This window comes from Trematomus bernacchii, unplaced genomic scaffold, assembly GCF_902827165.1.
Source record: "Trematomus bernacchii unplaced genomic scaffold, fTreBer1.1, whole genome shotgun sequence".
NCBI lineage: Eukaryota > Metazoa > Chordata > Actinopteri > Perciformes > Nototheniidae > Trematomus > Trematomus bernacchii.
In genome coordinates this window covers 1,546,283-1,572,260 of record NW_022987905.1, presented here as the reverse complement: position 1 = coordinate 1,572,260, position 25,978 = coordinate 1,546,283, and the positions used below count along the sequence as shown (strand labels likewise).

Sequence of the window (25,978 nt, the reverse complement as noted above, 5' to 3'; positions counted from 1 at the left end):
AAGAGCCCTCACCACTGAAGTGCAAAACCAAACCTTAATTAGGAAAATTATGATTGTTTGGTGCACGTTTCCAAATTGCTTCACAATTGGCTTTTATTTCTCATGCCACCATCTGACGATTTATATACTTCAGCCTGTCTACATTTAGAAAATGTCAACAAGCCATGGAGTAATTTAAAGCAGGCCTCTGTAAAAGAAGACACATCTATCACATTGTTACTGGCAGAAGATTAACTGGTTGACATTTCTCTCCACTAAACCAGCACAATAGGACTTGATTCAGACGATTGTCCTGTCAAACACACAGTGCATGATGGAGAATATAATTAAGTCAAATATCTGTCACGCATCTGATTTTGTTCCCCAAAGGACTCTAAAGGATTGTGAGTTGACTTTGTTGGACTTTTGTGTGTTATTAAATGTCAAGGACGCTGTGCAATTATGTTGCTGAAAATGTCCTTTCAGTCAATTTGTCTATAAATCATAAAGTAAGAGCTGTATGACACACACACTTCTCCATGTAGTGAGGCATGTTAGATGACACATGCCCACACAGCCCCATGTTTCACCTGTTATAATACCATGCAAATACAGGCAGAATAATTAGCAGTCTAATAAGGAAAGCTAATATTTGTTCAACCCAAATTGCCCGTTGTGTGAGTCCAGTCAACAGCGCTGGAACAAACAAGAGCAAACCTCAACACGGGGAAAGGTCATGGGATCAATAATTCATTTAAGATGCTCCCTGGGATTGACTCTGCAGTCGCCTTGTAATCAGGGGAGAGATTTATTTATCTTAACCAACTTTAAATCCACATTCCTACGCTAGAGAAAACATTGCCACCTCGGTCGATTTTCAGTGCCCTCACAAGGCCACGAGCTTTTCTGTTTTATTTACCCCCCAGGAGCTTACAAAGGAGCGGCTCTTTAATAATACTGCAACGGTGCACTAAGCATCTATTAAGGGAACTTTGTGGAAGGAAAGAAAAGAAAGAAAGGACACATTCAAGGGCAGAAGTGTATTTACAGTGTAAACAAATGCAAACATAAACTGCAAGGTATATATGGTACTTTATGCTCGCAGTGAACACCTGCAAGTGAAAACATTAAAATGCCTGGTACAATTTTTGAATATCTCCAAATGATAAGGAGCTATTTTATTAAAAAAAAGCCCTTGTCCTTCTTGATTTAATTAGAATTATTATGACATATCTCTGGAAAAGAACATGGTTTGCAATGTTTTCAAATATCTATCATTTACTTAGCAGGGCATCTCATATGTGCCACACTGACTGGATATCTGACTCCTCGGATTTAAATAATGCAGCCCTGCTGAGTGCAGGCATCCGGAGGCTATGTTGGCTCAAACGCTACAAACCTGCCCAGTCTGAAAGATTTACCAAGACGCTAATCAAAGAAATGTCCAGGTGTGAAAAGCCCAAAATGCAATCCCTTGAAGAAACGATTCCTACGACTAATTTTCACTGTTTTCTTTACACATTCTTATCCTCCAGCTGATGTGCGTTTATGTATGAACTGTTAAATTCCTACTGTCGGGATCCTCTGAATATTGCACATTTTTCGAAAGGACAGATGTTGGTTGAGTGAGTGCTCGGCTGAAACAGCTGTCCGTAATAAACAAATGACTGTAAAAGAGGCATTTCATAGGCAATTGCATCAAGGACGCAGCAGTGTGGAGTTTTATTTCAAAACATGTCACTCACTTTACTTTCAGCCGGCTATTAGCCATATGGTTTACAGTTTGGGGAACATAAACAAGTTTGACTGACAATCCAATCAGACTGTCAACGCCGTGTCAGTTGTGATGTTAATGTCACCCTCAGACAAAACATATCATGGTTTTGTTTGAGGGATTTTAAGGATCTCACATGTTGTTCACCCTGCTTCCTCTGTTCCTGTTACCACGTTTTGTCTCTCACCATGTAAATACCTGCCTGTAGATCATTATGTAATACAGTGCGTCGGCGCGCAGAACGCTTAGTCTGCCATTCTCTCTAAATTGTTAAATTGGATTCCAAATGCAATTATCTGCCAGGGTAATTCATGACAGAGTAGCTTGCCGTAACTACTCATTTGAAAGGATGCAGAGTCATTTATATGTCATTTTGGAACAATACTGTATCTCTTGGAAGCTCTAAGCTTTGTCGGGAGAGGCAGAAATGAATGATTAGTGCCTTCCAATAACTAGTTCCAAGGAGAGTGTTTAAAGCAGTACTGTAAGCAAATGTCTGGCCTAGATCTGTTTAGTAATGAGCTGGAACTCCATGATTAGACAAATCCATCACAAATGCTGCTATTTGTATAATGTTTGCACAACATGGGCATTTTCATTCAGCATGGGAAGCTTTTCCTGGGAACTCATGTAGGTGGCAGATGGAGTCTCAATATCAAGACCAGTGTGGTTATTGCACTTGCTTTGAAGTAACCTAAAGTAGGCACAGAGAGTTCTTTATCTGTCTCAGTTTGATGTGTAGCAGGGAAACGCTTACTTTTTTTCCTTCTAAGCCACACAGCGCTAACAAGAGAGAATTGTTTCTGATGCGAGACTTCAAGAATGTGACGTTTCCATGCAGGCTGCAAGTGGATTAATCCAACTAAAGAGTAATTGCCGTGGCATTGTATTGACTCTATGCATGAGGGAATTCAAATCACTTCAGTTCTGTAGGATTGGAGCCAGTACTTGAGTCAAGCTAAGGTGTTTATGTGAGTTCATTTAATTTGGAGTAAGACTGCAATGGCCCTATTAATGGATTAAAGGGATGTGTGTAAATGTAATTGTGTGAATCTGCTGACTGCTTATGAAAAGATCCGAGGGGGAAAAGAATAAACGGCCTACTTTCAACAAATTCTGTAAACGTACGCTTGAGCCAGGCACAACATATTCAAAGTAGCTAATCAGCGGCCGACAGGGTGCGTGTGCGTGTGTATGTGTGACTGTTTCTATTATTGCAGCGCTACGCCTCTAGGCTGTCAAATTGTGTTGTTGTTAACGCAACACACCTCTTCTTTTATTTCTAATTTCTTCTATCTAATGTAATTTAATTAGTGGAATTCATAGAAAAGCAAGCTACATTTAGCTCCGTTTGACATGTAGACTACATTGCTACGATGACATGCTATCAAAGCAACTAACACAGAAGTTGGAAAATTGGACACCCAGTAAGTGTTACAGAAAGTCGTTCATTTTAATTAACCAGGCATTGAGGACAAGTCACAACATGAGCGGAAATAAGTTTATTTTTTATAATTCGCGTGTTGAAAAAAAAATGATAGAGACAACAAGTACTGAGTTCAAGCAAACAAACCATAATATGGTCATTATGGTTTTATTTGTAAATCTGGTTCTCGGTTGGTTTGTTTTTGCTTTATTGTAGTTGACTTGTACATAACGCAGCGTTTGAAATCACATATTTTCTCCCCCCTTTAGGTCTCACATTGGTTATTAAAGGTAGGGTAGGTAAGTTTGAGAAACCTCGCTCGAGATCGCTAGAATTTGAAAATACACAACCGGAGAAAATCTGCCACTTCCTTACAGAGCCCCTCCTCCAACACACACGAACGCGCACATGACCAATGAGGGCACGAGATAAGTTTGTGCACAGATGGAAGGCTGACAGGCAGGTAGGCCATCCAGTTATTTTAGCCGGGCCGGCTAAAATGATTGGTCGTACTTTTTACAGTACTACGGCTTCCACAGATGAAATTTTTTTATGGATTTTTTGTCAAAGCACTTAAGATATTCATTGCTATCGGGATGTTAAGAACATTCCATGGAATATAACAAAAAGTGTATCTCGAGCCGGTTTCTCAAACTTACCTACCCCACCTTTAATGATTTATATTTTTCCACTGAATTGTATTTTTGTTAAATATTTATGAGAATTTCATTTTAAGTTTTAATGATTAGTAAGGTTTTCTTTTACCAAATGCTGGTCATTACAAATAATATACAATATACAGTAGTACATCTGAAACACACTATTTCCAATCTAAAAATGTAAATCACTTTCAGTGAGACCTTTGCAAAGTGTTTGAGTTTGTGAATGCAGTCTTATTGTTTAGACAAATATCCTACTAAACTTCTTAACTAATTATATTCATGTAGCAAAAGCATCCAATTTTTATCCCGCTCTCTAATCTGTTCATTCATTCTCAGTTAAAGACAATAGTACAAAATAAACACAATCTCAAACATCATTTTTATTCTCCAAATATACAGAGCAAAAGCATCATAGATTCACAGACCAGTACAGTTATAATACAACCATTTTCTTTTTTTCTTAGATACAGAGGGCCACTGCCTGAAAATAGTGGTTTACCCAGTAGAATGTACACGTTGTCTTTTTTTATTACAATTAAGCTTATGGATCACTATTTATACAAACTCTCAAAATGACCATCTAAATTAAGTACTTTTTCAGACCTGGTTCATGTAGCATTTGCAAAGTAGTTTGCGTTATCTGGTATAAAGAGCAATTCAACCACCAATTCACGCAGATTTTTTTCAGTCTTCTGCGACTTAGCGTAGGACGTCTGCTGCAAACCAAGAAACATTTCTGCTGTGCCCTGCAAACTCGGATCATTATTTGCAAATACTATTTAATCCAGGCCCCTTTTTCCAGTTGTATGGTATTAAAGTACTAACAAGGTATTGATTGGTAGAACCGAAAATAAGTAAAAGAGAGAAACAGAGTGATAGAAAGCATTTACACAGTAAAGAAAGGGTTATCATGATCAATTCAATGTTCAACATGGCATCTTCCCTAATGGGTTCCCTCATGGACAGTGACACTTATCATACAATGAGGGAGACTTCAAATAGCCTCATGTAAACCACCCTTTGCAGGCATAGGCGAGATATTGGCAGTACTAATGTTCAGCATTTTCTAATCGATTTTTTATTCTTCAGTTTATTCAGACCAAGCTAAAAGTTTTGTGCAGTAAGTAAACAAATATAATACAGCAAGTGGGCAGAGAAGCCAATAAAAAACATCTACCAACACGTCTTCACTTCACACTGCTCATACCTGTCTATCCAGTGCACTGCATGCTAGTCGTTTAGCATCTCTGAGAAATAGACTGCCTGCTCTGAATGGGTTGCTTTGTTTTATCAGCAAAGGGCAGCACCCCCTTGTAATTGTTCCGGGTCTTTGTGTTTATTCATCTGTTATGCCCTGGCATCTGTGCGGTGCTTGTAGCCAGGCAAACAGGCCGAGCGTCCACAGGTGAGTGCGGCACACACATGGGCTTTAATTCCCAAAGACGGACATGGCGCACACATCCTGTGGTACACTCATGCCCACTGTAGCGGCTGCCATGGGGGGGGGGATGGGACAGAAGGCTGGCTTATCAAATATTTATCTGTTTGCTGTGCAGTGTGCAGATTCTCTGGACTGGGAAAATGCATTACGTTTGGATCAGTGTGGAGCGGCATCAGATAAGTAAAACTGGAGCCTTTGGAGAGGAAATTTGTTTTGTTTTGAGAGAGAGAATGGCTAAGTGTTTGGAAACTGAATGGTCAATATGATTGAATTCTGAAGCTGTGGATGTAAAAGGATGCATAACATATGCAAATAATAAAAAAATAAAAACGGTATCCCATCCCATGCCAACTAGATCAAACTGTAATTGACTCCTTCTGAAATCAAGGTATGAATTTGATCCTGCACTCAAATATGCTGGGAAAATATATATAAAAAATGGTACAGGCATACTTGACAGTCATCATGGTGCCTAATGCAATATATTGCTGGGCAACTGGGCATCTCTCAGAAGGGCTGAGGGTGTAATAACCTCTTACTGCAACTCACTTCAAAGCTGTCCCAGCTAAGCTCAGCTTCTCATCCTATAGCCTCCCGTGTGCTCCGTGTACAGAGTAAGAGTTTCCCTCCCGTGAGATCTGGGAAGAGAAACTGCTCACACAGGCCTTTCTTGGAATTTGCGAGAAACAAGTAAAGTTGACGACATTTCTGGAAAGGGAACAAAGAGAAAATGATTGTCTGTGGTACAGTTTCGATGCCACGTGGATTTGCGAGCTTTAATATGGTGAATCCGAGTGAGAAAGAAAAGAAAAGCTAGGAAAAATGATATGAAGAGAAAGACAGCGTTAGAGATTTATACACAGTCTGCTAAGTGCCAAGCTGGATTATCAGCGTTGAAACAGAGCTTTTTGTCTTAAGCTGTACAACGGGCGCCAATCCATTTGTAAAATTAGAGTCCAAACCACTGCCACTCAAGTGGAAAACCCCATTCAAATGCCCTGAATATAATCAAACGTAAAGTGCTTACAACAACGACTTGCTTTTGTTTGAAATGCCGTGCTTGATTATTCGTTTTTTTTATTTTACGCTTACTAAATCCCCATTGAATGCTCCGCTACGGAAGATACTTAACTATCTTATTACATAAGATAAATTGAAACCTAATATTCTCTTTGTCATATTTAGTTTGAAGTATTGTGCTGCTATTTTCAAAGAAATTCTCTCTACCTTTCAAATACTAGATAAGATAACAAGCAAGCTGTTTTCATGAAATTTTTCTTAAACGGACCTTGAAATATGAGGTTTTAAATGGTTAAAAACTCAAGTGAAATGCAATAAATGACATTTGTTTGCTGTAAAGAGTTGCCTTAACCAAAGGGTCTTCTTTAACACGAAGAAAACAATGGTTTTAATGTCATTTAGAGGTCTACATTTAGGTTGACATTGTATGGTGCATATGTTTTGACCCGTTTCTCCACAGACTCTGCACTATGCACACAGAAAGGATTCCCAGTGTTCAGTACTGCAAAAATACATCACTACCCATCATTACTTTGTTTTTCCATTAAAAAAATGCACGCTGCGTGACTACGACACTTTTGACAACTGGCTCACTTTGAATTGTTACGTAAAGTATGAGCGTTTGTAGCTGCAAGTGAAATCACTGCTGTCTCTACTCTCAACCAAAACAAATACAGTGTCAGTGATTAAATAATAATTCAGATTTCATATATGTCACGTACAGTGCAGAACAGAAAAATAAAAAAATAAAAGGATGCACTGAAGAGAATCAGTGTGACACCATCAGCTCCACAGTAGCCAAAGATAAACAGCAGACAGCAAAATAAAACACGTTTTCTAAATGTGCTCGATATGTCCCCTGATGACCGGCACGATCACAGGTAGGTTCACAGTCAGGGTGCACTAAGCTCCAGTGTCAACAGTGATATTGACTCTAGCAATGGGATAACCACACGATAAGAAGCTCAGATAAAATATAATGTTTACATTTCATTCGACAGGTACCCTCAAGAGTATGGCTGATGATCTGCTGCGCTCACAAAAACAACACATGTTGCAGTTTGTGGGATTTCCTGCCGGCTTCGGAGCTGGATTAGGCGGTAACACCTCGGACGATGCAGCTCCCCGTCAACAGAACAGCTGATGTCTATCCCTCTTAGTCAAAGTGTGTATCGACACAGATCAAACAGACCCTCAAGGCAAAGTCGTTCTGGACAAGAAGAGGCCGTCTCATTTAAAGTCCTCCATGAGGGAAATCAGAGTCGCTAGAAAATAAATTACAGTCATGTATATACACTGGTTTTCTTTTTGTGTCACAGTAAAGTAATGACTCAGGGATTTAAAATGAGATCTCAGCCCCTCTTCATCTGCCCAGCACTGTGGCCCAGATACTGCCACGGAGAGAAAAAGCAGTCCTTTTTTAAACGTTCAAGACTTCTGTGGCCACATGGAGAACGTTTCATTTTCCCACCTACACAAGAGACGAGTTTTAACAAGCCAAGCTTAAAATAGTGTTTGAACAGAAGGTGGGGAGAGGAACGAGTTATTGCATTACCAACTAAAAACCACATGCACATTCATTTTTGTGCTTCAAACTACAAGAGAGCAGCAGGACATTGGCTCGCACTCATTATCGTGACGTTTGTGCTGAGTGTTTCAACACTCATAACAACAATTCGAGTTTTTCTGAATGACAACCTTCAAAAGGCAAGAATGGTCTTTGCCAGGGGGGCTGATTGTCACACAAAGCCTGTGTAGTAATTCTGCCCTCTGCTAACAATTCCACAGCAGAAACTGAGTAATGAATGTCCAAATTATTTACAAAAAATAATTTGTGTTGGCAAATAACCTCTCTGTGGCACAATTCTGATTGGGTTCTAAAAAGAGGTGGCTGATGGTTTTAGTTTGAGGGAAATATAAGGCTTCTTGATCCACTTTTTGGGACACTGAGAAGTCTGAACAAGTCAGACGGTGTATTAAAGCCAGCCAGCCCCATGCGTCTTCAAGCGTCCAGAGGTAACAGTAACATTGTTGCTGTAGGGGCTCCTGGGAGCTGATTCTGTCACAGTCTCACAATCTGCTTTTTACACCACCGTTCAAATGCTCTCCCTTCCAGGTGGTCAGACGTGGGTCTGCATGCGCTTCTGCAGCGGCCGGGTGAGGTCTGAGTTCTGCGAGGAGGACTGGGAGTAGTGGGAGGAGGAGGAGGCGGATGCTTTGCTGTCTTTGTCGAACTGCACATAGGCGTCCGGCTTACTGTAGCTGCTGACGCTGCTGTCACACTGCGTGTCGATAAAAGAGCTGGAGTCGCTGAGCGAGGCGCGCTGGAACTCCCGCTCGCACAGCTCGATGGAGCTGCTGCCCATGCCCAGCACGAAGCGCTGGCTGTAGTCGTAGAGGCGGTTGGGTCCGGCTCCCAGGGTGGAGTAGATGTTGGTGAAGGACATGCCCGTTGGTACCCGCTGCTTTCCTAGGGTCCCTGTGTTGGTGGGGTTCCTCACTTCAGCGGCCTGATTCCCAGCTATGGTGGGTGTGTGGTGCTCCTTAAAGGTATTGACGCTGTAGTAGCCGTTTGTGGGGTCCTATTGGAAACACAGGAGAGAATAAAGTATTTATTAATTCCACATACTTTTACATTCTGTTTTTATTTCATCCTGGTTTACATTACATTGTTACTTATTATACACTTTACCCAAAGCAAAGTGGACACTAGGGATTGTACCGGTGCTCCACTGATCTGACGCTTAGCGCACTAACCCACATCAGCCCTACTCTATTGTTTCCCTTGCACCATAAATGTGTATTTCTTCTTGCACTATTCGAATGTATTTTGATGTCTTAATTAAGTATATTTTGTGTTGCAGTGTAAAAGGAGCCTGTGGTTTTATATTGCCAAAACGAGGCTATAGCTTTGGTGCATATAAAGCCTTCAAATCTTAAATCTTATTATAATCATAATACTATTTTATTTTTTTGCGGGAGCCAGTGTATCCTTTATTAGCGAGAGGGGGAGAAAGGAGGACTGAAACGCATAAAGGGACCGCTGGTTGGATTCGAACCTGCATCTGTCTCAGCAGGGAGGAGCCAATGGGCCGCCAGCTCTACCATTTCAGACATGCGGCGTCCATATTAATGGAATTTTTAAATCCATATTGGCAATTTAATATAGGAAAAAGAGGGGAAAAGGAAAAACCATGCCTTTGTTTATATGCATTTACTTGTAATTGTCTCAGTGCTCAACAGGAGCCAAGGTCAAACTGGCAGTCATTACCTTTCAAATTTCAGAATAAATAAGCAGGCTGCCGTGCACATCAGGAGAAAAAACGGATTTAGTCAGCCCCCACGCTAACCTTAAAATCATGTTTCCCGCTAATTAAGCGGGCCTTGATGATTCATAGTTTGGCATCCAACGTGTAACTGCAAAGTTCACTCCCATACCAGCTTTAATTGGACCAAAACGGATTGTAGTGTCTGCCATTTCATGTTTGCACTGAAATGGCTTCTGAGGCTACAGCTGTGCGACGTGTTTGTCTGCTCGGCTGCAGACACTGTGCTGTTGCTAAGGGTCCAGTTAGAGTACGAGTGTGTGTGTGTTTTTTCCCTGTGAATGTATATAAATGTCATGCATAGCGAGCATGGTGGCAAATCCCAAAGGCAGACTGCTGGAAAGGGGAAATGAGAGAGACGGCCCGAGAGGATTGTCGTTATGCTTGTCATTATCAGACAGCAGACAGGGAGATTGTTTGTGTCTGGCCTTCGTACTCGTTCGGTCCCCCCTCTGATCTCGCCTACTGCACGCTGTCAATGACTCGGATCAAAAAAATCCGGCCCCGGAGGGAGAAGGTAAGCAGGCAAACAGAACAAAAGCACACTCCAGAGAGCCAACGGCAACATTGGTTTGGATAAAAAATGAACAGGTCAGAATTTGTTCCTGTGGCACTGATAAGCCTAGGTATACTGAAGAGTCTGAATGGACATGTTCCCTCTATGGCAGCTGTAGGCAGTCCAAAAAAGGGGCTTAACATGGGTCCAATACAAAAAATATGACTCCCAGCCTCACCCCCTCTATGTGTCAACGCCAAGAAACAGGTGAAAGCAGACAACCAATAACCGCTCAACCTCAAGCGAACACACCCACCATTTAAAATGACAAAAAATACATCATAATAAACAGAGACCTTACATGTGGCTCCTACACCCTCATTTAAAGTCAGAATGGTGAAAAAGTTTGTTGGATTTAACTGCAGTGTGGGAGTGAATCTACAGTCTTGCCAACAAGCATACAGGTTTAAGGTGGAATAAACACCTGCTGAGATAATGTGCTGTGCTTGATTTACCGATACATGAAAAGCACAGAGGGGGGTTTTATTCAGGGTTAGTAAACACTTTCGCCTTATATTGGAATAACATTAACAGCATTATGTACACATTGAAAAAGAGGAAAAGTACAGGGAGACTGTTACCAAGTTTTCTTTGGAGGATTCTTTGGAGGATTTAGTGACAACACTTTGTTTCTGATTAAATTACATTTTTGCACACAATAATATGTGATTGTGACTATTTATTACACGCAGTGACTTTACAGAAGTGTGTTTATTTCCCCAGTGATGTGTTCATAAAAAAACTGTTCTACTTTTGACAAAGGGAGTGCAATAAAGAAAATTCACAAAACAATCCACAATACAGTGCTGCGAGCAACGAATGGAGCCTTATAGTACACAAGGTGGCCTTCACTTGCAGACGGCCTATCAGCCATGGAAAAGTGAGATGAATGTACAATCTGCCAAGTAACATGTTGATGCTTTATTGCAGGAGTTACAAGAGCAAAAGTGCTTTCAAGTGCGATGGGAGAACTGAAAGAAAAGCGCCCTGTACAGACTGATCCGTTCATGGCCGTGTAAATGGGCGGGCAACTATGTACATCACTAACGTCAGTTTAATTACAATAATTGAATCCTGGCTTCGCTTAACAAGTAACATTGGGTCAGACTCATATATCAAGATTCTATATAAATGCTGAGTGAATTGGTGATGTGATTACAATTTGTGATTTAGCTTTGGTTGTTAAGATACCATAATTAGGCTTATCACGTTGACTCAAAGAGATAATATAGAGATGTGGGATTTTGATAAGAAGATGATACGTTTGTTGGCTTTCTACAGCTTAGTAAATAATATGTTGCAAATTAAAGAGTTTACCATAAACTACTATAGTGTATTTTTAATCTATGTAAAGTATTTTGTAAGTGTGCATCAATAAATGTAAAGCATCTAAGAACATTTACGTTATAAGACTTCACGAACACACCTGAAATGCCTACAGTCATCCTGAACTGATATTACAACACTGGGATTGTAAAGAGTCGTGTGCATAATTATTACAGATGAAACAGATTTCTGAGATTGAATGACTGTGCTTAGTAGACTAAAGATTAAAGTCTGTCTGCAGGTCGCGATGGTTTTAAGATGACAGATAGCACAATAATGGGAACATGATGTTGCTTTAAAGAACACCTTGAACACATTTCAAAGTATTGAATAATAATTCACCTTGGTTTAGAAATGTGCTAAAAGAGCAAAATCAGTGTATATATATACATACCCAGAAGCTCTACCAGTCCTCGATGTTTTTCACAACATTCTCTATGGTTTAAGTAACACTTGAAGATACTTAAAAAACTGCTTAAGGGTCACCAGCCTTCTATTTCTTCAAACCATCTTTGATGAGAGACTAATTAATACAAATCAGGCATCTATCGAAGTCGTTTCGCCTCTGGAATTATCTTGGAAAAGGTCTGTGTAGCAGGAGAGATATTAACGCTTTTCTGCTATTTTGGTCCCAGAGTTAAAGACCCAGCATACCCTAAGGCTTCTCCCCGTCAACACCTTTTACCCACCCTCATACTGTCGTTATTCACCAGTCGTACCTTAATGTGCTGATACTCCTTCTCTTCCTCTTGTAATACCTCCAGCTGCTTCAGAACAGACTCCTGCTGGAACTCTCCGCGTTCAACCTGCAAGGAAATCAAGAAAAAAGTATTTACAAAGAGTCTGTGTAGTTTCCGAAACTCTTCCACTCAGAGGGAAAAGACATTCTGAGGCGGAAGCATTTCACTTTCATCTCTTGTTATTCTTTTAATATCAGTCAGACATGTTTCACCTTCACTCAGAGCTGGCAGGGAGCATTAATAATGTATCCGTGAATATATTTTATTTATCTTAACAGAATGCAGATTTGTGAGTGAGCTAAGCTCATTTCCCTGTACTAAAACCAAGTACTAAACGTATTAGGTGTTTTTGAAAGAAAATGTAAAACCTCACGCCACAAATAGCCCGAGCCCTGGAGCAAGTTTCATAATAACCAAAACACTGGTGCGGATCCAATGAGGAAACAGTTCTTTGTGTGTCTAGAAGGCATGTAGATACAGAAGAACACCCACTATAGGATTACCCAGTATGCATCTGCATAGTTACAATGTATTGGGGTCGGTTCTGTTCATAATACTTGTGGCATCATAGTGATAAATATAGACGCCATGCCTTGACTAAATCATATGAACATATTCACATCCTGGTCATTCATTTCTCATAAAACATATGTATTCCACGGGAAATAGCAATACAAATACAAATACATTGATCGCCAATTAAAATAGACCCGACAGCTTGGGAATGGTAAGAATATCCAAACATGTAAAGATTGTATTTGTTAAACAGACACAAGAAGTGAAAAGTAGAAATTTGTGACACTCACACTCACCATCAGTTGTTTCATGGAGGTGTGTTCTTCGTTTTCCCGTGCCGCGTTGTGGTCTTTGTGGACAATCTCCACCCGGATGTCGTTTTTCGCAGACACGACTCCTTTCAGATCTGGCAGAAAGAGAACGCATGTATATCTCAATAAGCCGGATAAACACCATTCTGTACTTGTTGACATTATAATTTCCCCTAAGTGCAGTTTGCAGTATTACAGAATTTAGCACAGATCCCTGGGTTTGCTTTGTGAGCGCTCCCCCTATTCCCAAAAAAAACAACAACATTACTAACATTATTAATAATTTGATTCGTGCCAACACAAGATTATCATTTTCTGCACACATATGCAATCTCACACAGCCTTCAACGGTGGCTCATTCTGTTTGGGACAATGATGATGATACTGTCATATAACAAAGTCTTACTTTCTGTCTTAATTTTGCTTGCAAGTTCTCTCTGGTGAGCACAGATGGAGACGGGCAGTGAGGGCATAACCAGGTGCGCTTCCTCTGTAGTATACAGACAATAGACATGCTGAAGGGACCAGTAGCACAAATCTGTTCTTGGTTAGAGGCAGTGGCTGACTGCCTCTAACCTGAGTCACTTGGTAGATGGGTGGGTGGCAGTGAACATGGCGCAGGATGTAAATAGCCTCAAAAAAGCGAATGCAGCCAGACTGAGATTGCATGGAATGAGCCCTTATTACAATCTGGACAGCACAAAAAGATGTCCATCTCAACAAGTCTTATAATATAGCATTCAGTGTGACATTATGTTCTAGCTAAATATTTTTCAGGAAATCTTGCAAGCATTTAAATGAAAACAAATATATCTGCATTTAAATAGATGGACATTTTTCTAAGTGTGCTTTGGGGGCGATACAGTACTTTGGAATGCATGCTTCAGTGGATGTAACAGGGGGAGAGGAGACGTACTTCTCTGGGAGCGAGTGCAACAGAATGCTCCGATGGTGCCCATGAGGACAATGAGGGCCACAAAAGCTCCCACTGCAATGCCGATGATAACCGCCAAAGGGAGAGATTCTGCGGAGAGAAACAAGGAAAGATGTCCTTCAACCGTAACTTACGACAAACATCTCGAATGTACACTCAATTCAATACATGTACACAAATAGAGTATACAACAGCTCCTCGTCTCTGCCTCTTTTCTGTCCCTGCAACAAACAGGAACTAAGAAAACATTTGCTGTATTTCATCCCTCTAAGGGAATATAACATTAGGTTATGAAATGAAAATACACAGACACAGTGCCAAAGACAAACAAGTTCTGTACTGCAATTTAAACGAAAACGAATTATCAAACCTTTTCTTATGAGTGCGGGTACGCATTTTCCTACTAATATTGTCTCATTATCCTACTGTCCAATAACTTTTAATTTACACTCATTTAGGCTAATAGAACACTTTCACCAGAGGCTTTTCTTTTCATTGAGTACAAGATTGCGTGCATTCGTTTAGGCATAATCATGTTTGTGTGTTTCTGCGAGGTTTACAGTGCATTAGCGAATAGGAAGAGATTGCACTTGCATCTACACACTGCAAGCTCTCATTAAAGCACACTTTAATGACCTGAGCTACCAGCCCACGTTTATGACCTTCTCGCATTTTAAACAAATGCAAAACAACCTAGTCCTCTTCCTACACCATTAAAGCCTATTTAATGTCTTCATTGATCAATGTCACTTTCACATAAACAGCTTATAATTTATCATTTGCGATAAGTGGATAGAAAACACAGCTTCCCCTATGGTAGAGGGGAATAGGTCAGCAGACAGAAAGTATTAATTTTCAAGACACTGGTTTAATTCCTTCTTTTAAATATAGCAAGCAGGAAGCAAAGTGTGTTTTATATTCAGCAGGCAGTGTTGGCTGAGGGTCAGCACTTGCAATTACCATAGAGCTGCATTTGATGTAAAACCAGAACAATTATTTGTCAGGAGTCTATCATCACACCTACAGCACACCAAACGCATCAGGATTCAGGCCATGCAGGGTAACTGTGTATAACCATCTTGGAGTTCAAAGTTGATGACATTTCTGATTTTGAACAACTTTATTTTTATGGAATTTGAAAAGAATCTCAACTGAGGTTTATGTACTGTATGTACAAAAAGCTTTAGCATAGCATATACTCTAAATTATATATCTTAATGGTTAAGTCACAACTAAAATGTATTTTTTTGTATTTTCTATCAACATTATTTTCAATTAGCAAACTGGTTATGGAATTAAGCGTCATGCATACTTACACATGTCCACAAAAGCACATTCTCACACAATCACACTCGATCACACAAGCTCACAGACACGGTGATGCACACGAAACACTACAGCGTTGTCACTATCTACCACTAAAACCACAATAGTGATTTGAAGAAGAGGAAGGTGGAGCCTGTCGAACCTTGGCTCCCACCTTGTTCCTTAAGGCGTATGATCTCGGTGTCTGAGCCGAAGCTGTTCCAGGCGGTGCAGTTGTAGATGGTCTGGAAGTCTGCCGGGACGATGTTACTCATGGTGAGCGTGGAGATCACTCCTTCTTCTGTAGTGACGGTTTCCACGGTGTAACGGCCGGACGTTCCCGACTCCAACACGGTTTCCTTCCATGACCAGGCCTAAAAAAGAAGGACATGACATTTGTGATGATCAGTGCCGCTGTAGAGCAATGTTATGATGTTTATGTCGTAGTTGCTGGCCGGCTTTGTTGTGATTAGTCAACCACTTAGACATGTCCTGCCGTTTATCAAGTACACTGTGTTGGAGTGAAAGTCAATCAGAATTGTGTTACATGGTTATGTCACTATGTTACGGAAGTAAACAAAGGTGTCTAATGGATAATTTTTCATCTGACACAATCAGCAGGTGGGTATTGTATCATAAACAATTTATTCAATCACCAAACTAATAGTTGTATGCTTAATATGATAACATATTGCAGTGATTACATGCTAAGACTAAGTTTGCACACATGGTAAACAGTGCTGTAGCTCTGAATGTTAGCAATTTCATTGTCAGCGTTGTTAGCATTATGACATTAGCATTTAGCTCAAAGCACTGCTGCAAAGTGTCACAGACAGAGCTGTTATTTGAAGGGGTGTAATGGGAAAGTGCTAACCTGCAATCATTATATGATTTCACCTATTGTGTTCTTTCAAAAGTCTTGCACTGTGGCAGCTTTTTGTCGCTAAAAATACACATCTCCCTGGAAACTCAAAATGACCAGGACAAAATGAACGTATCGCTCTACGATAACAATGGGATCGTTACGTCTGGTACCAGAAGGTATGGGTTACCAGTCGATGCAATGCCATTGGCTCATTGTGTCTGGTGAATAGCTTAGTGAATCAACGAAGTATCCCAGGGAAATTAATAAAATACTGTAATCTATTGTGTTATGGTTAAAATGTTTGTGTTAACTGGCCATTTGCTGGTGTTCATTTCTGCTTGACAAGCTGCCAGCTCGCTCAGATGTCTCTGGCATCTCTAGATGGAGCTAATGCTTAATGGATAACTGCAAATTGTTTGTACTGTAGGCCAATCTCTTCTCATCGCAGTGTCTGAATTACGGTGCTTTATGGATTTGGCTTTTGGAAGAATGCAAGTACTGATTGTAGAGCCGTGATTGCTTTGAACTATAAGGAAACAAGAAGTTCAGGAAATAGATACTGTGCATTGTGTTGTAAACAGTTAATGAAGAAAAAGGGCAAGATTAGGAATGTTTTACAATACAAATAAAGTGTACAAGCTAAGAATAAATCAATTTCTTAATTGATGGAAGAGCATTTCTGTTACTGATATATACTGACACATTGGCATATGTATTGCATTGCATGAACATTTGATTGCATTACAAAAAATATACTGTTAAGGTTCTTACTGTTGGGGAATAATTTGCTTAGGTATTCAACCTTTGACACAGTTCATCATTTTCTCCTTTCACTGTCTCTCTTCCCATGGCATAGGTCTACGGCCTTGGGTATTGCTGCTATCTCTCTTAAGGAGGGGCAGCTTGGGCGCATTGTTGTTGCCAGCTTATGAACGAGCACAAGCTGACATGAGGTAGTTTATTGTTCAGGGACATCTAGAAGCCCTTCTTTTTAGGAACGTAGGTTCCCTGGCGCACATTATTTTCTATGGACGAGAGCTCTAGTTAGATTCAGGGTCCATATTTGTTTAGTCTCTCTGATAAAGAATGTTGATTATTACACTCCAAACTAGTTAAAACCTGGAACTACAGAAGAGTTCTTCAGAATTGATTTGGCATCTCAACCGCTGTGTCAACTCGTGGCTCGTGACATGTCTTGTGAATTCTCCGGCCGAAGCTCCAAATAAACCATCAGTGTTTGCCATCAAAGCTCCAGCTCTCCTCGTGTCTCTCTGAGTCCTGACTCCAATTGCTTCAGAAGTTTCCCCCACACTTACAATACAATGTGTCATTGTACAATGAATTACTGATAATGAATGTTCTATCTGAGATACAGAAAGTCAAACAGTATATCTTGAATGAATGTGTTAATGTGAAATTAATGTGAACAACTGAGTGGGCTCGAATGTTTTCATTTATTTCATAACAAGGTTCAAGGCTAGATGGATCTGATATGATTGACTGAAGTGAAGTGGGATGATGTAGGACAACAATAGATATTTGCATATAATGGACTTATTTATGCATTGTGATGATAATGTAACACATACCATTTTCTGGGTGCTTTAGTTTGGACTACAACAACCTTGGTGTAACTGTTTTTATGAGAACTACATTATTCATTTTTGCTAATGTCCAATTAACACATTTTCTATGCTTCTTAAAAAGTGTGAAATACTTTTGGTATGGGAGTTGTGAAATGCAGTGTTACATCTTTACAAATTGTGTGTTTGAATGACAAAATCAAGATTTTCCTTTTCTTTGTTTTAATCATATTTTGTGGATTTTCCTTTATATCAGGCTCTACGTTGACGGGATAATGTTTGATACAAGTAATTCACAGTAAAGCCCTATGGTACAAGTGTGAGATGTACAGTATGGCCCTATAAATTGAATAGACTTGACATCTGAGGTCTAAAATGTTAATTAGTGTTAACATTAAGCAAAAGAAAAGAAAGCTGTATTGTTACTATAATAAACAGTTTTGAATACAGGATATTCATTTTTAGACCCCAGGAGTACCCCCTTTAAATAAACCTGATATTAATTATGTGGCTGGTTGTACATCAATATGATAAAAACACACATTAGATGACAAAGTATGGCAATTAGCCACATGTAAACACACAAATGAATAATAAGCGCAACGTGAGCTCTGAGAGTAGGCTGTTTATATAAGGTCCATAAATCTTAATGGGATCAGTGCTAACAGAGCATAATTGTGCATCAAATGAGAAATTGGTAGTTCAAACTGTAATTGAATGCCCACCTTTTCATATGAACACAAATGATGCAGTTATGAAATTCTTATCTTTACTCATGCATGCTGCCCAGGTGTAGTTAACAGATCAGTTGTTTACTCAGGCATTATGTTTCAGACGCAGATATGAAAGAGGGATTGTCTCATTTGCATTGTTCAGGTACCATTGATCCATGAAATATCCTATCATAATTACAGCAATGATGAGATACATGTAAATAAATCGTCCGGATGTACTTACGATGCGGTCTGGAGGAGGTGTACTTCGAATGAAACATTTGATTTGTCCTTTTTCTCCATGTAGCGCTTGCTGAGTCTGTGTACTGGATATAGTAGGTGGGCCTGAAAAAGAAAAATCATAAAAAAAGTTAGAGAATTGAAACATAAATAATTCATTTTCAGTTTCAGGTCATATGACAATTTTGCTCAATAGAGTTTTTGTGGCACATTATATCCTAATTGCTCTCCTGGTCCAAGTAGTAACACCTGAATTGTTTTAGCCATTTGGAAACTCTTGGGGAAGATTGCATTGCAGCGAGATATGCCTCATCCCTCGGTACAATCTACACAAGGACACGGCAGGATAGAACGAAGGTCATGAGCGGGGGCCCAGACCTCATTCTGGATCAAGACATTGTTGATTTATGGCTGGCTTGATTTCTCCCGTGGAGATAAACGTCGCTGGAGAGAGCTGCAGCAGTTCTTTGGAGCGTAATCAGCACTACACAGATGGAAAGAGAAAAATGCCATTGTGGGGAGATAACACACTTGTCGCAGTGTATCACCTCAATCAATTTGCTTGCAGCAGATTTGACCCCTGAACCAAACGGTTGGCGAAGAAAACGTAAACATAAAGCCGCAGCTCTCTGTAAATATGAAACCCAAACAGGGACGCTGTTTATGTTGTATTGTTTTGCAGGTTTTTGTTATTCATTTTGTAGCTGTAAATGCACTCAAAAAGAATGTTTCTCCCATAGGAATATTGCATGTATTGTGTTTGATTAAATGTGTTTATTTGTTTATTCCACAAATGGCAGTTATTTTAAAACAAAACATGTACACGTATACTGTTTTTTTTTTTATAGCGCATGGTGGAAAGGAGCAGGGAGAAGAACATCTTATTTTAACTGCCCCTTCTTACAAAAAAATAACAACACAACAGAAAAAATGAAATAACCATTAAAAAAGTAAAATAAAATCAATAATCTTTCAGTCATAGTTTCTTACAAATACTGAAACGTAAAACCAGAACACAATCAAAAGTCAACTAAGTCTAATTACTGTCTAAATGAAATCTTTACTGGAGTGAAATGATTTCCATGGTGAGCTGCAGGTTTGCACTCGAAGGCAGCGTGTTTTAAACCTCCGTCAGGCTACAAGATCTCGCCTGACAAGGGCAGCTCAGCCTAAACGACTGGTCTGCGGCCATCTGCTCTGGAGGCTGTTCACACCAGGTGACAGCACTAATATGAAGACAAGATGTCACACATGACCCAATTCTGTCCCTCAAGTGTATTTCCCCTTTGGTCCTGAGGAGCGTAACTAAATTACGGTTTAAAATAGTGCAGAGCCAATGCTTTACATTTACTGTCATTGCTGTACAATAATATCACTTTGGAGCAATTGTGTTAAGCACATTTTAATGTTATCACCTAATGATGTAAAGGTTAACAACATGTGTTATAAAGACAGCTAGCAATCTTGCTGAAACCTGATAATCCTAATATATTTAAACAGCATTAATATCCTAATAACATTTATACACAACTGTTTTAATAATAAACGTTTTATATTGTAGTACACTGACTGTTCATGTGTTTACTTTAACTTTTTAAGTATATTTTATTTTATTTGATCTTTTATAGACACTCTTACGTATGTTACATTATTTCTATTGTATATTTGTATATTTGTCTTTTATTTTTTGTATTTTGAAAATCGAGCAAATGTCACGAAACCCAATTTCCCCTAGGATGAAGTACTATGATTCTGATTTCCTTTTCCTTTGTTATTATTCTGTTGAATATGTTTTTTTGATCTTGTATTGTGCTTGGATTAGTGGACGGTGAGAGCTATGAATAAGAGACCCTAGCCAAATGATCTGAGTGGCCTATCATTGGTATAAGGCTGTAAGAGGATGGAGATGTATGAAGAACCAAGACAATGTAAGGCCCTGTGGAGTGATACGTTTTATCTTGAGGTCTTGTCTGTATCAAAAGGGACCAAGACTGGATATAAGAATTGTTATGACTGACCGATGTAACTTTGATTGGCACATATTTATTGTATTTTGAGCAAATGTTACGAAACCCAATTTCCCCTAGGATGAAGTACTATGATTCTGATTTCCTATTCCTTTGTTATTATTCTGTTGAATATGTTTTTTTGATCTTCTATTGTGCTTGGATTAGTGGACGGTGAGAGCTATGAACAAGAGACCCTAGCCAAATGATCTGAGTGGCCTATCATTGGTATAAGGCTGTAAGAGGATGGAGATGTATGAAGAACCAAGACAATGTAAGGCCCTGTGGAGTGATACGTTTTATCTTGAGGTCTTGTCTGTATCAAAAGGGACCAAGACTGGATATAAGAATTGTTATGACTGACCGATGTAACTTTGATTGGCACATATTTATTGTATTTTGAGCAAATCTTACGAAACCCAATTTCCCCTAGGATGAAGTACTATGATTCTGATTTCCTTTTCCTTTGTTATTATTCTGTTTAATACGTTTTCATCTTGTATTTGTGTCTTGATAGACTCAACTGATTACGCTTCAATTAGCGGAGGACTGGATATAAGAATTGTTGTGACTGACCGATGTAACTTTGATTGGCTCTTCCCACTATCACTCAGAGATTTCGAGTTTCAACATTTTCACAAATCAGACTTGATCAACTTAATCACGCCTTGACATCAAAAATGTGCCTCAATCAGGAGACTTGATTATGTTCACATTAGAAGATCACAATTTAGGTGTTCTTTGGGTGAAATGCCAAATGAATAAACAAACCGAAATAATCTCGTTCATCCACCTCAAAACATTTTTTTAATCTCGATGATCCCACGAAAATAAATTCCATCTCATCCTTCTTAAATTCTTTTTAAAAAAAGTCGTTAAAATCAAACATTAATCATGTCTCGTGGTTAAGGTTAAGAATGTGGGTTTGAGGGGGTGGCAAGTGAGGCAGCTTCTTGATTAGTGAGACAACTCGCTTCTCCGCCAACTTCCCTCAAACTCTCGCTCTCTGCCATCTCTCTGACGATACATAATTGCAGTTTATTACCTGTCTCTTATTAAAAAGAATTAGCATTTTAATGAGACTTTGCCAGATGGCGTCTTGGTATGCTACGAGAGGATGCTGGAGGCTGCAACTGCTGCAGAATCAATGCTGCACACAATTTAAGAAACATGTGTCTAAAGCCCTTCTTTCACAGGATTGTCAGAAATTAGAGCTGGCACTAGTGCAGCATGTATGTGATATAAGTTCATAGAAGGACATTTTGACGTGCATGTTTATCTGGAGATGATATGTAAGTATTGGGTTTGTATAAGCTCCAACTGTCAACAAAGAGTAAGATCGATGCCTGCGTGCTGCTAAAGAGCGATGTTAGTGGATGTGGAAGATCTATTCTATGGATCAGGGCTGCAAATGAGGAATATAATTAGATAGCTTTATCTCACCGGCTCAGACCGGGTTGAAAGCATGTGTGTGAGTACGTGTTTGCTGCTGCTCACACTATGGGATCAGAGCACAAACACGTCGGTAGCTGCGAGGTGGGTGGCTCTACAACATCAATGTTAGCCACAGGGGAGGTAATCAAAAATGTTGGGTGAAAAGTGTCGTTCATTCATTTGAGGAGGTGTTCACTCTGGAGTGGACATTGCAATCTGATTACACAATATCAGTGTGGGTGTCAAAAGGCTGTACATTTTCTTCCAAAACTGAGGCATCCGCCTTGAACAAAAGCTTGACATTTCCCCGCTCCCTCATGCCGCTCTTTTGATATCTCTCTTTTCTTTGGAGATAAAAGAGAACATGATACACCAACAGGGCAACTGAAACAGAAGAAGAGGGCCTGGTGTGGTCACTGGTGGCTCCTTTGTCCTCTGGGAGAGATCCATGGTGAGGGGATCATATTTAGTGGAGTAAACTAACTTTGGTTTCTGAGGTATAATCACAGTAAAGATATAGATACATACTTGTATAGAAATAATTGTATATATGTATACAAATGATTTTCACAAGTGTATTTGAGATTTTGAATTTCGAACTCTCTTATTTAAGACATTCCAGTCTAACCGGTCCACATATTGGTAAGTGAGAGTGAGTGAATTGTTATTTATCTACATACAGTAGCTTGTGGATGTGTGTGGATGTGTGTGTATAGCTGTGGGGGATAGTCATTACTGCTGATTGAAGGGTAACTTCCCTGCTGTTTGAGTCCATCTATTGTATGCTATATATATATAACAGTAGTGAGTGGATGCATGACATTTTACATTACATTTCATTTAGCTGATGCTTGTATCCAAAGCAACTTGCAATCAACAACAGAAACCTGCATTCCCTTAAAATCAGCAAATTACAAAGAATGTCATCTTCGTCCGTAATTGGTCAGCTGACGCAGCCATCACTTTTAACTTATGCAGAAATAGTCCCTTTCTTACCCCGAATGCTCCTGAAAGCCTCACCACGCTTTGGCTCAAGACGTCTTTACAACAGGGACCAGACTGTCATTTCTCCCCATGTATTTTGCTGCATGCAGTGCGAGCCATACTGTCTTCGCTTCACACTGTGAAATACATTTACAGTAATAACTCAGAACAGATGACACTCTTCAGTTCATCCTATAGCCATAATTAGCCCTTTATCCGAATATGAGAAGTCAAATGGTGCTGAAATAGTCATTTAAACCAGTATTTACAGACTTTGTGGTACGGTCACATTAATAGGTTAATTAATCTGCCTCATGACAATACACACCATTTTAATCCAACACTGGAGAACCACTTATTATGTTTTTATCTAAACAAAAGTATTGATGTGATTAGCCAAAGCAATTACACCTAAAGAGCATGCGAACTGATGATATCAGCGAGGAAAATGATCGAAGAGAAAACATTGACAGAAATCTAAAATATCTAAATATTGTTATTATTATGTTGGCCTATAGCTTTAATGGCCTTTGTTGAGATAATATAGTTGAAGTTAACTTCTAGCTACCACTTTAAGATCCAAGTTGAAATCCAGGGATTATTATTAGCGGGAACTGACCTCTAATGGGCTGGCTGCTTATTTCCAAACTTCCTTTCCACATCACTGGATGTACCGAGGGGCATAGCTCAACCATTCGCCCTCCCGAGAGAAACAGAGCACCTTGGAGCTGCTGACCTCAGATCTGTTGTGCTCTAAAAACCTTCCAAGTCTAAACTTCACTATGAACTATCCTGTAATAAAACCCCACTTCTAGTTTTTTAAACATAGAGGGGAATTATTGGAAGGTATATGCAAGTAAGTGAGTCTTCCAGGCATGCAGATCATACTGTATGTTACCATGCTGAAATGTAGTTGGTCAAATTAAGGTTGGTTTTATATGTGGTTTGACGTCAAATTGGGCAGTGTGTTCAAACGGCATTGTACGGGGATGTTTAGGTATTAGCAAGAACAATGACACATGAGTTAACTTTAAATACTTAACTGGCCTTAATAGTCTAAAGGACTTGACACAGATTGTCAGTAATGTTAGTTTTGAGTGAGGCTAAACAATACGATTTCAAATATTTGGTGACTTTATCCAATTAATGGCTGTTTGTAAATGTTCTGCAAAAGTTTTCAGAGGTGGAAGGAAGTGGCTAGTTAGGTGAGACCAGCTGTCAGTAATATGATACATCTTGCTTGAACACCTGAACACTCTGCTGATAGTCATACTCACCATCATAATTTGAAGGCAGTATGAAGTAATTGAGTTTGTAATGTGCTACATTTTAGTATACGTGTGTTGCATTTCAAAAGCAGTTTTCTCCTTCTCCATTCATTTGCAGTGTTGCAATTGATGTTGGTGCCAGTTTGAATAATAATTGAATGCTCATATGCAGAATGCCCAGACACACAAAGGCTGTCCAGAGACAGAAAAACACATATATAAAAACCCGTTGCTTTGTGGGATAATCAGTGATTTTCCGTCCATCCCTCTCCCTTTCTGTCGTAATGGGATTTTATCTACTGCCCAAGTACTGTATGTCGTTAAACATATTGCGCCTAACACAAATCTACAGATCTACTTAGGCTTGTGGATATATTAATTAATATGTATTGCATGAATATATGGTTCTTAAGTACACAATTTAAATCCTTTCAAGCATGTCAGATAACTTCCAACTTCTGCAGGACTATGGTTAAAGCCATGCATATATATTAAATGCTATATAAATAATCACACGCATGGACGTGCACAGTCCTCTCTTACACACGTAGTTGCTTGGCTAGTGCTTTTGAGATGCAGAAACGCTTTTCCGCTCTGAAAATGTTTGACTGGAGTAAGCAATATGTATCCATTAGTGACTTAAACACAAACTGCCTCCCCTGCTAGCTGTTTGATTATAATTAAATTACATTCGTCCCCAGGGAAAGCAGGAATCCTCATGTCTATGTGGTTTGCCACAGTGGGAGCCAGTGACACACAACGACAGAGACGCGAGAGACAGACTGAATGACAAATTATAAACACATGGAATTTAAATGATGGCTTTAAGAAATCGGGGGATAACTGCAGGGAAAACAAACAGCAAAGAAACATTTAAATGTGCAACAGCAGACACTGAACGCGTAAAATATGCACAGCATTGCCCGAGATCTACTGTATCATGGTGTCTTGCTCATCTGTTATGTTAGTTATTCACTGTCTGGAACCATTGAGTCCTGCTGATGTCAGTGATGTAGGGCTTAAAAGCTGATGAGAGGTGAGGAGCGCTCCCATTTATCTGCAGCTGAGACAGTGGCATAGGACAATCAATGAACCTCAGGAGGGACACCCCCCCCCCCACTCCCACTCCCAACACACCACCACTTCAACCACAGTGTTTGCACTTTCACAAGTTTGACAATCCGATTCGCCTCAAGGACCGGGTAAGAAGATTCCTCATGTGGTTCGGAAAAAAAAACTGATGAATTTCAATTATTCAGAAGGGTAAAAGGGAAGCAGGCTTTTGAATGTCAAATACCAATACAGGCAGGGAGGTGCAAGACGCAAAATAATAGAGGATGCATATGAGCAGATAAAAAGACAAACTAAGAGACATCCAGAACGTGCTCGAGTGAAGTCCGCAGAGACTAAATAAACATGCCATTTCAGCTTTGGTTGTACGCTTTCCCAGTGTGCTCGGAGTTATGTTGTGTTATAATCTTTATTAAAACAATCCATCTTCTTTCTCTCACGGCGTCTTTTTTTCAAAACAACACGTTCTCCAAAGAGATTCGTGGACATGTTCTGATA

The 25,978-nt window shown here is 39.6% G+C and overlaps 1 protein-coding gene across 11 annotated transcripts in view; it reads right to left on the bottom strand.

Annotated features, from left to right (window-relative positions):
- Positions 1–4,213: 4,213 nt before the first annotated feature.
- kirrel3b (kirre like nephrin family adhesion molecule 3b) overlaps positions 4,214–25,978 on the bottom strand; it is a 162,939-nt gene continuing 141,174 nt past the window's right edge. For 2 of the 11 annotated variants that reach the window (XM_034114885.1, XM_034114896.1), the window contains exons 10-16: positions 18,722–18,822; positions 15,480–15,690; positions 13,994–14,101; positions 13,484–13,567; positions 13,063–13,172; positions 12,230–12,316; positions 4,214–8,884 (exon numbers count right to left, since the gene is read on the bottom strand). In XM_034114885.1, coding sequence (XP_033970776.1) covers positions 8,423–8,884; positions 12,230–12,316; positions 13,063–13,172; positions 13,484–13,567; positions 13,994–14,101; positions 15,480–15,690; positions 18,722–18,822 — 1,163 coding nt within the window. In that variant the 3' untranslated portion in view covers positions 4,214–8,422. Of the gene's footprint in view, positions 8,885–12,229; positions 12,317–13,056; positions 13,173–13,483; positions 13,568–13,993; positions 14,102–15,479; positions 15,691–18,721; positions 18,823–25,978 lie in introns of all 11 variants that reach the window. The other 9 variants (XM_034114887.1, XM_034114888.1, XM_034114890.1 and 6 more) reach the window with 8 other exon arrangements.